General features: G+C 40.1%; 1 protein-coding gene across 7 annotated transcripts in view; it reads left to right on the forward strand.

The window, feature by feature from the left end:
* GNB1L (G protein subunit beta 1 like) overlaps positions 1-10675 on the forward strand; it is a 45028-nt gene extending 34353 nt beyond the window's left edge. For all 7 annotated transcript variants that reach the window (XM_075041555.1, XM_075041554.1, XM_075041553.1 and 4 more), the window contains 2 exons: positions 4083-4298; positions 9073-10675. In XM_075041555.1, coding sequence (XP_074897656.1) covers positions 4083-4298; positions 9073-9339 — 483 coding nt within the window. In that variant the 3' untranslated portion in view covers positions 9340-10675. The remainder of the gene's footprint in view (positions 1-4082; positions 4299-9072) is intronic.
* Positions 10676-11417: the final 742 nt, after the last annotated feature.

The following is an 11417-nucleotide window of genomic DNA, read 5'->3' on the forward strand; positions in this document are numbered from 1 at the left end:
ATTTCAAGTATGTTATTCCTGCAGGTTCATCTGAACATTTGTGTTGGTTTCAGTTGAAAAAATTATCAATCGGTTGTGAATTTGAGGCCTTAGTGTCTTCACTCAAGGTCCTGAACCGACTGAAGTCTAGAGGAATTCAGCTGCTGACTTCAGACAAAAGTGGGAGAGGCCACAGTTCAAGTCCCATGCTGTAATTAAAAACTAGAAAGAAAAAAAAAAAGAGAAGGAACATTAAATAGACTGATTAGGCTTTTATTAAACAAAAAGTTTCTCCTAAAAATGCAATCAGTGTTCAGTACTCAATGAAATGAATGGGGCTTTCTGTCTCCTGGACGTTTTTTAATAAGATGAAGATAACTGAGGAAATGTTCAGTGTTGAAAATTTTGTTGCCTGTATAAAAAGTCTTCTGTCTTGCCATATTTTCTATGTGCATTAATATTGCTATTCCTCTAGGAAGCAGAGCAGGTGTAGAGTCTTAATTTTATGTAGTTTTTAATTTTGTTGCCAGTGGGGATAAAGCAGAGGACTGGGAACAGAGAGAGGTAAATGCAAGCCATGCAAATTCTGGCTTTGGGAAGTCACCACAACTTCCTAGACTGCAACAGGCAAAGATAGATAATCCCTTACAGTCTCACAGCTGTATTTGCTCTTTTACAAATGTGTGCAGCTCGGTTTAAAAGCATGGGGGAGGAGGATACTCTTAAGGACAAATAATTATATGTGGTGTACCAAAGTGATGCTCTGCATTCTGTTTTGTGGTTTCACTGGAAGTGGCTCACTGAGTAACCCTGTAACCATAAAAGCAGAGAGGAACACGAGCTAACCCAGCTGCACCCCTTCCTGAATAGAGGCCGTCCAGGATTTCTTTGTACATTACTGCATTGGGCAATATAGACATACCCAGGAGATGAGCACTCCCCAACCCATCGCTTATGGGCAATGTGTTGCCTAAGAGACTATGTGATGTTGCTTATGGCACAGTAAATTAACAAGTTGAAACAGAAGCTGACATGGAGAGAGCCACATAATGGTCTGAAGGAAGTATGCTCATGTTGTTGTCCAACATGAGTTTGGGGGCTGCAGCCATGTATCATCGTATTTTTCTGCATGCCAATAAAAAAAAAATCCACGTATCAGAGAAACAATGCACCTTACCAGCAGCAGCGTGAACTAGATAGAGCAGAAGGAAATTGAGGCTTCGGTTATGCTTGTAGATTAAGCCTCACTGGCTTCTCCTAAGCAGTTAAAAAGCTTGCAGCTGTTTATTTTGTTGTTTTGAAGCTTTTTTTCCCCCCTCATTTTACTAGGTCTGTCCTTAAATATATTGGTTCATTGAATGGTTTTTTTTTCCTTGTGAAGGTTCATATTCTTAAATACATTGTCCCTTCAGATTCACACCTTCCTGCTATTACTAATTGGGTGGAGTAGGATTTGTAGGAGTGAGGATAGTCTTCCCTTAAATTTTTTTGCACTCTTTGGGGAAGGCATCATGTTGCGTAATGGTGCAAACAAAATAATTCAACAGGAATAATACATGTAGAAACTGGAAATGCAGAGTTATTACTTTATATAAACTATAGCAATTATTCCTGTTGAGTTGACAGCAGATCACCTTTTCTTCCTTCCTTGACAGTTATCCAAATGCAACAATAAAATATTCTGCTGAGGAAGAACAATGATTTATAATTTAATTTTTCCACTGAAACAGAACATGAATGGTGAAGACTTTTCGCCAGAAGTGTCCATTATTAGGAACTGAAATAAATGGGCCGTTGTGAACCACTGCTTGGTGAGTCCAGGCATCAGACTGAGAGCTCCCCTGATCTTTCAATAGCTTTTATTGTTTAAGTTCAAGTATATGTATTCATTGAAATATTACACTTCATATGGTTAGGGAAAGTCAGGAAGAAGTAGTGTGGGAGATCTTCATTTCATAGAAAACAATACTTTGTTGTTAAAATAGACCAATCTTAGATCTCACTTGCAAATTACGTGTTTTCAAATCTAAGCTAAGATACCTGGGGGTGTGTGTGTGTGTGTGTGTGTTAAAAAAAGGGTTTGCTTGGCATTTCCCGTAATGCTGAGCACTCACCTGTCTCTCTTATCTTAATGAGGGTTATGGGCATCTATGAAAATCTGGCCATCCCATTTTGAGTAAGGCAAAGGAGCCGACTCTGCCCATCCATGCCTTGTTTCATTGGCTAATGAAAGCTATACCTTCTGCAGAGCCCCAGGGCTCTGGAGGAGTCATGTGCTCATAGAAGAGCGGTACAAATAATTGGGGGGGCATGGTTTATGCCCAAACTGGGGGCTTTTTTAAACTTAATTGAAGTACCTATGAAATACTTTGTTTTGCTTTGAAGGCTTTACCCTTTACTAAATACAAATAAAATCTGGAATGTTCATTTCATTCAGTTTTTTTTTTCACTTTCCCCTGGTATTAAAAGCCAGGTACTCTTCACCCAAAATACCTCATGAGTTAACATTAATTCACATAAATTTGACATATATTCATTGTTCTGATGTTATTTTAGCAAATCAAGAATTCAACAGAAAAACTGTGCACAGTTCTAGGCATTATGAGAGACCTTCTTTGTGGGTCTCTCTAGCCAGAGCATGCTCCCTACCTTTTCAAAAGAAAAGGGATCTTAAAGCAAGGAATGAGGCTCCTGCAGGATCCCAGGTGTGGACAGACCTGTTCAGAAAGATGATGTAGGGGATTTCCCCTTGGTTTCCTTCTTTTAAGGGGCAATTTTCTTCCCTGCTCAGTGAGATCTATTCCTCATTTAAACACTTCTTTAGGCTGAATAAATCTGAGAAAGAACATGAGGCTTTTACTCAGCAGTCTTATTACCTAGACCACCCATCTCTTGTTAGTTTAACTCCCCCTAGAACAAATAATAACCACTGGGAGAATAGTCTGGACCATTAACAGAGGCACTGAGCCTTTGGCTGCTGCAGGTTTGTATCATGACATTGACAGCCAGCGATTTTGAAGAACCTCATTCAATAATGTGATACCAGTAAAAATTAATTTTCTATAAATGTCCTTTTATTTTGAACTGAATACCAAGCAAACAAATCCTGTAGGCTCACACAGTGTTTGGAAGGAGTTGAATTAACCTATTGGATACATTTCTTATATGTGCCTGCATGACATGGTCATAATCCCAATGTTTATTTTGGTGATTCTTCTCCTATTAAAAGAAATAACTGGCACTAACAGATGCCTATTTTTTAGTTGCTTTTCATTAGGGATTTGCATCTTCACTCACATAACCAGTTACTGCTTATGGGGTCATTAGTCTTTTGGCTGGAGCAATGATGAATATTTTCCTTAAGTGTGACATGTAATCCAGTAATGTTCCCTTCCTTGAGTTATTTCAGAGGCTTAAATAAATTAGGTGTCTGCCCAGGGTGCCATGCCCTTTGGCCTGTGACATCATTAATCAAAATAGCTTTCAATTGGTTACAGTGGGACTCGGATGCCCGTTAACCCCTTGGTGACTCACCCAGAGATTCCTGAAGAGAGGTTCAGTGTTTACCTTTAAGCACTGTGGTGCACTCGGGTAAATGATCCCTATGTGTAACCCTACACTTGGCAATGTGAAACTGGAATCTTTAAGCATGGCACTTCTTTCAATGTCCATACGGATTGATAGTAACTCATTGCTCTTAGTAATTTTTTTTTAAGGAGCACAAACAAAGTTCAGGCCATGAAGTAAAGCTTCAGAAAACTTCAGGCAGCCTTTTTTCAGGTGTTGTAGAGGGCAATAGTTTGGATTTTCAGAGAGAAATTTTCTAGATGTGTGTATGTTAGATGCATATTATATATGTAAAACATCATAGATTTTTATATGTAGATGTAAAAACCATAAGTGCATGTCAGCAGTTACCTAGTAATGTTTTTTTGTAAGTGGATGGACTATCAAAATTTGACATTCAGGCTTAAACTTTTCAATCTATGCCAGTCAGCATTTTCATTTATTTTCTTGGTGCTTGGACTGAAACCTATCTGGGGACGATAATTTTCCTAACAGACTGTTTAATTCTCAAACAATTTTACTTTTCCCTTGATCAGCTCAACTGTGGTTCACAACCTTTGCTTCTGGCTGGCTATGAAGATGGATCAGTGGTCCTTTGGAATCTGTCAATGGGAAAAGTGTTGAGCCAACTTGTTTGCCACCAGGAGCCAGTGATGAGCCTTGACTTTGACTCGGAGAAGGCCAAGGGGATCTCAGGCTCATCTGAAAAGGTGCTTAGCATCTGGAGCCTCAATGAGCAACAGAACCTCCAGGTCAGGATCATTGGCCCTCTAGTGTCATTTATCCCACTTTGCACTAACAGTTTGATAGACTAAAAAAATATTTAGTCATGAAGAGGAGTTGTTGCAGATCTCTAGCTAATTAATCACAGACTGGTTAGAATGTCTGTGCTATGTGACTAGACTTAGCAAAAGATGGTGAGGATTTAAAAAAAAAAAAGAAAAAACCTCTCTCACATGTTTCTGGTTTTACCAAAGTTGCAACAGGCACACAAGCCTAGCATTACTCAAGCCATTGCCTCTGTATCTTCATTTATCACGTTAGTAGTATCCAGCTCTTGGAATGTCCTAAACATTATAAATGAGTTATAAAAATGAGAAACAAAGGATTGCTTTTCCAAAGGTTCTGCTTGAATGGATAGAGCTTGCTTTCCACTGTGGGAAAGACAGAAATATTCCATGAAACACTTCACAAACAGAAAGAGTAGTAGCAGCCCAGCTAGTACCAAGAAGACATGAGCTTTAGGCAGCCAGCTTTCTTTGGCACCTTTAGAGCCCTAGCCAGAGACAGGGAAAATAAGTTAATTGGATATATGAGTTTGTGTCTGAGCTATGCGTACCTGGAATGGCTGGTTTAGAAGGAGATCTCTTAATCACTAGTTCAGGCTATGCTAGTGAATGGCAATAAATATTGCTTAATCTAGACAAATTTAACAAGTGTTCCAACAGTGCCAAGGGGTTAAGTAGGTTTTAAATAGGTGTGGAAATGAAGTGCATAAATAAAGGCTCTCATGAAAATTAAAATGGCCCATGCATAGCCGCTCCACTGCTGAGTGCTTTAACCTTTTTTAAAGTGGCAGTTGTCCCCTGAACACACAATGAAGAGGACCTGACCTAGGCCCTGTGTGCCCCCAGATCATCCTCGAGAAGAGAGCTGCTGGATACACCAATCAATGGAATAACAATAATTGCTCTCCCAGCTTGCAGCTTTTGTGGAGATTTTTTTAGGTAGTGTGGCAAGTTAATGCTGTTTTCTGAATGGTGCTACAGGAAGAAAAGCAAGTGCTTGGACATCCAACGGTAACTCGTCAGCTGGGGGACAGTGTGAAGGTATATAATCTGTTAGGCATCACCACAGAACTAGCATTTATGGAGTAGCAGGGCATGTAGTGTAAATGCATCCAACTGAGATGAAGTTTGGAGGACACAGCACTCACTGAGAAGAACATCTAAACTTAAATAAGCTATACGACATGAAGTAAGAGAGGCTCTCTAGACTCTAAGTAGCAAAGGCATTCTAAGCCAATGTGGTAAAGAAGAGTTTTAACATGTCTGATACACAATTGTCATGGTTTAGGGGTTTTTTTTGTCATGTTTGCCCTCCCCATGCCCTGGCCTTTTTATCACTATTGGCACACATCTGCACCTGGTCCTCAGCTCAGGGAAGCAGAAGGAAGTGGAGCAGATTAAGTCCCACTAAGAAACTTGGTACTGAGACTAGTTTTTTAAGGCCAAGCTGTCAGAAACCTGACATCATGACAGGCTCCTTAAAGCTTCAAATACTCTGGTGTTGGAGAGGAAGCTGTTCCTTCATATTAATTATAGCATAGCTTTTTCCTAAATTCAAAGAAAATATTGTTCTCCACAGCAAATTTCAGTTAGGACTTAACCATAATGCAGGGCTATGGGTATGACTCATGGGAAAAATAAACAGTTGTTCACCTGAAATATTCCAGGTATTGTTTTCCACAGGGTATTCATATTCCCGGGAGATGTAGGATTAGTTACATCTTCAGCACATCACACTGAGAGATAGTAGCTTTTCTCAGAAGAAATTTAAATGCCAAGCATTATAAACTATAAGCAATGTTTCTGTGCTTCGCGCATAGTGTGAATGCCCTAATAAAATGCATCTTTCATGTGAGCACAAGAGATTGTCAGGGACATAGATTAAGTTTTTTTCCCACTATGCCATTAATAATATAAACCAGATGGGGATATTTTTTTTCCCTGACATTCCAGGTACCTGAGGTAATGGTAGACGTTGGAAAGCCACTCAGTGGCACATTATTTTTATTCTAAAAGGTTTTAATAAGTAAACGTGGTGCATAGCTATCTGCTGTTGGAGAAATAATGACGCAATGATGGTACTTCAGCTCTGTTTTAAATGGCAATGTTCCAGTGTGTCAATGAATAGATGATGAAGGTAACTTCATAGTTTATTGCTATGGGGAAAGTGTGGTGTATTGTCTTCTACAAGAAAGTTGCTGAAATCATCACTGTCAGAATATGACTGGATTGGTTGTGAGCCTTCTGATTTGGATGAGATAGTGTAATTATGTGATGATGTTCATGGTAGAATGTAGGAGGTAAACAGCTTCTGCAGGTGAATAAACAAAGCAGAACTAAGAAAGCTGATAATCACAGAAGCTCCTTTATATATGACAAGAAAAAAATTCTATAAGCTGTAATGTAAGTAAACACACAGGTTGTGTTGGTTGGGTTGCTGAGGCTTTTCCCTCAAATGCTTAAGCTAAGGCTGCTGCTATCTTAGCTATTTGTCTAGTAAGAATAGGGCTTAAAGGCATGACTTGGTGTAGGAGAGGGAGATTTAAAAAAAAATCATAGATAGCATGTGTTAAGGAGGGAAGGAGAGGTATCTGTTGGCCTCAGCATGTCAAAATTTCTTAATGCATTTGCTAGTAGATGCAGGTGTCCTTGGTCATGACTGGCTGAAAGCAGCTCACCCGTTTTTACCTCTTTGTTTTCTTAATTACAAGCTGGTTTTCTGGTTAGGAAATTATGTTGGTATGCATTTGACTACAGTAGTTGCCCATAAGTGACTGGATGGCACAAATCCTGGCACTAGGATTTCACCTGGCTGCATATACCTTGAGCAAGTTGTTCTGCTTTGTTTTGTTTTTCTCTCTCACCTCCTGTATTTGCAGATCATGCACAAATGCCCACTGTTCGCTCATGTTCCATAGCCAAAAGGCATCACCATTACAGGCTTCATTTTCAAGTTGCAGCTTGCTGATGACATGCAATTTCTCCCAGTCGCCCTGATTTTGCTGTATGGATCTTGCCCACATAATTGACAGTAATGATGGGAAGCACCACACCCAGGATTGGTTATAGCCATTAGCTAATAATCTCAGGTACAGAGTAAGGCCCATCTTACATTTGCCAGGCTGGTGATGTAAGTAATAAATCCTTCCCTTGCCACTATGCATACGCCAACAAAAATCCCACTGAAGCCATGCTACATTGGCGTAACTGGGAAGTATGGAAGAACATACGTACTAGCAAAAAGCACAGGTTTTACAGTAGCAGGCCCACATACAGCCTCCTACTGTTCATGAGGCTTGGGCAAAACTTGCTGTCCTCTGTACTGAATTGGTTGTAGACACATTTGTCAGGTCCTGTTTAAAAGAGGAACTTATGGAGCATGCAAGAATCATGTCAAGTTTCATTTAGCCTTTTTTCTCATCGAATTACATAGTCAAAAAGCAACTGCTTATAGCTTTGTGCCTGTAAGATTCCAAGATGCGTTCTGCTCTGAACTGCATCTGAAACCAACTTTGACCGGCATTTCTGGAGTTTTAGTGAGGAGGAAAACTACTCAGATGCAATATGCCTGTCAATGCCTTCCCACCTCAGAACAGCAAACAACACACAGTGTATTAAAAACATGCACTGAATTATATTAAGCTTTGGTACAAGATAGCTACAGATTCAGTCTTAAGTAGATGGTGGCATTAATGCGTCATTTCCAATTGCACTTATAAATAACAGCACTTCAAGGTCAGTATACACTCAAAAGGTGTTTTCCACATTGTGACAAAAGCTAGGCATTTCAACATACATGCATGCATGCACACATACTCTGGTGCGTATCCTACATGTGTTCCAGAGGTAGACTGCTGACTAATACAAGTTACCTGAGGTGAGAACAGCAAAAGTGTATTATATTGAGCTTTCCCTCTGTGCTTCAGGGGAAACTCATGTCAGTGAAGTGAAAACTTTTCTTTCCAAGAGCTAAGTCCTGTGCAGCCTCAGTGCCTCCTGAAGGAAGTTAAATGCCTTCCAGTTTAATTGTGCCCCTCTGAAACTTGTGCCTCAGTAGTCTCCAAACAGTAACAAAAGGCTTCCAAGATTGAAATCAATAACTTGGTTGTAATCCCCTCCTTGGAATTTCATGTAAATAAAAGTCTCTTGGGAAGGAGTACTAGAAATATACATTTCCTAACACTGTAACCTAATTCCTGGAAGCATTCCTTTCTCAAGACTGTGGTAAATGCTACCACAGCTTATTGGAGTTTTTGTGAGGGGCCACAGTAGTAGAAATAAGTAGCAGGTAGTTTAAACATCAGCTCAGAATCTGAGCATGGGAGTATTGCAGAAGCAGGGAAAATATATGGCCACAGCTCTGAACATTGCAGTTCATGCAAGAATAGCTGGAAGAAAAGAGCAAAGCTGTGTAGTCTGGTTCTCAAAACCTTGACTCAGAGCTTCACTTGTGACAGAATATAAATAGCTTTAAATGTAATATAAACTAAAAACATACAAGGGGTGCTTTTATTTTTTAGAGAATGGTGCTGGAGATAGATACGCTCAAGGTAAGGTCTTTTCCATCTCTGGTAATAATTGTTCTCTCTAAGGCATCATCCACCATGGGGTGAAGAGCTCCATACTACCTGTGTGATACCAGTGTATGTGGGTGGGCACTATACCTTCTAAAATCCCAAAAGGTTCCTTTTTCTTCTGTTTTAAACAATTAGAGCTCATCTATAACTTTCTCACACAGGTTTACAAAACACACAAACTTGTCAATGCTGGCATATCTGATATCACCATCCGTCCAGACAAGAAGATTTTAGCAACAGCAGGGTGGGATCATCGCATCAGGATCTTTGGCTGGAAAAAACTGAAGCCCTTAGCAGTGCTGAACTACCACACAGCGACTGTCCATTGTGTGTCCTTCTCAGATCACAAAAACCCCAGTGAGAGACTGCTGGCAGCTGGCGCAAAAGATCACCGCATCAGTATCTGGTCAATATATACTCAGACATGAGATGTTCTGCGCTGTCATGGACTAGGAAACCAGCACTGGTGAAGCAATGCTTTACACTGTAATGTGGGGCATTAGTAGAATGTATTTTCAGGCTGAAGTGAGAGTCCTAGGTTAATTCTTACGCTGCTTGTTCAAGCTGCAAGTTCTGTTTTACAGAGAGGGAAGTGGATTTTTAAAATTCATAACAAGCAGAGCAAGGCCAGTCACAAATGAAGACAGAACAAGTCACTTTGAGTTCTGCTACAGGTTTTGCAACAGCTTTTCTTTGGCAGGTTGCTCAAATAACTTGTGCCAATATCTTCTTTTGTAAAAAAGGACTGGAATCCCTCAGACTGCAGTGGGGGCAGACTACGTCTGTTTGTAAGTCATGTATCCAAGAATCTGAATCAGTGTAAAATTTCACTCTTTCTTGAAAATGTATACCCATTAAACCACCTCCAGTGGTTTCTCATTGTCAGTTACTTTTTCTTCCCCGTAACTGAAAGGCTATCAGAACAACCTTGATTTGTTCACACTTCTGTCAGTTTCTAACTTAAACCAACAGCCAGGAATGTGACTAGGGACGGCCTTTGGCATTTATGAATTTCATTATGTCTCCTGTCACCTCAAGCCTCACAATTAATCACAAGAAAGAAAGGGGAAAAAATCTTCCCCTGCACTGCACTGCAAAGATATGTAAAGCCTTTTACAGAGCCAGTGCTAAATCCTTTCCACAGACCAACTAGCTGAAGGATTTAAACTCAGCAATCCAATTAGCGCCCTTCTCCTTGGAGAGTTAGGGGTAAGTTTCAGCATGGCAAGTCTGGGATTCAGCTACACAACTCCCATTAACATTTAGGGGAACTGCATGGATAAATCCTTATCCACACAGTGCGAATGGCTCCATTAACTTGTCATCTCTATGGTCATGGAAGCTAAAATTCATTCATAAAGGGTTTTTTGTTTGAATCATGAAGCAGCATTTGCATTCTTTTCAAGCATATTAGACATTCGACAGTGTGTTCATAGATGCCTTGCTGTTGTATTCGGTCACAAAGTTGCAGTTACAACTGTCCCACTGAAGCAATTAGCAAGGGCCAGTTTGTTAAAAAGGAGGTGGCCTGGAAACTAGAACTCAGCTTTACAAACTGTTCTGTGTCCAGGCTTTGCACTGTTAATACTTTACTGGAAATATTTGTTTCTGCGGCTGTACAGAGCTTTACATTAAATGAAAAAGTCACCAGAATTGTACTGAACAGCAACATCGAAAGACTTTAGAAATTATTTCAGGGAAAACTCACAAGCAAATTAAGGTCTGGGTCTGCTATCCAGCTGTGCTTTACAGGCAGAGAATACTGTTGGACTAAAAGTCCTAAGCATGAAGCCCAATGTTCTGTCCATTAAAACACAGAAACAGGATGCTGTTGCCAGGCTTTTCTAAATAAAACTTGGCCTTACACATTTTGGAGTGTGATGACACTTTAAATACTGCATTTCTTTGATTATTTCTTTACTGTTCAGTAGCTGCATGGAGGATCACATTGCAGTTGAAAGTTAAAGCCTAATTTTGAGTGATCCTGAGTCAAGAGGAGGTGCTGGTGTTCATTACATCTACCAGACAGAGCTCCGTAGCTGGGAAGTGCTCCATCTCCACCCATCATCCTCCTCCCACACAGAGGAGGAGCTTCCTACACCATACAAGAGGTTCCAGCCAGCAGCCTTATGGAATGAGACAGAGTTCTGCTCCACAAACCTGCTGCTGGAAGAAACCTTTTTTTCTTTTTCCACTTTCTTAAAGTAGGTCAGAATCGACATAAATAAATAAATACAGAAAATATTGTTGTGTGTGGTCCAGGGACCCATCACAGGGAGTTTGCAAAGAGATTTCCTTTTGGCTGTTCTGTCTCATACTACACCAGACATGAAGCCTGTCGGGCAACGTTGAGATTGGTGTCTCCTATTTCAGTGGTGCTCTTAAAACAGAACCTAGTGAAATTCTGCTGTATGAGAACAATTTCACAATCACTTAATTTTTAAAAGGACATAACCCAGTGGATACATGCTTGGGCCTTAGTCTCCTCTCCACTTAGATTATAAAT

This window comes from Buteo buteo, chromosome 11, assembly GCF_964188355.1.
Source record: "Buteo buteo chromosome 11, bButBut1.hap1.1, whole genome shotgun sequence".
Lineage (NCBI taxonomy): Eukaryota > Metazoa > Chordata > Aves > Accipitriformes > Accipitridae > Buteo > Buteo buteo.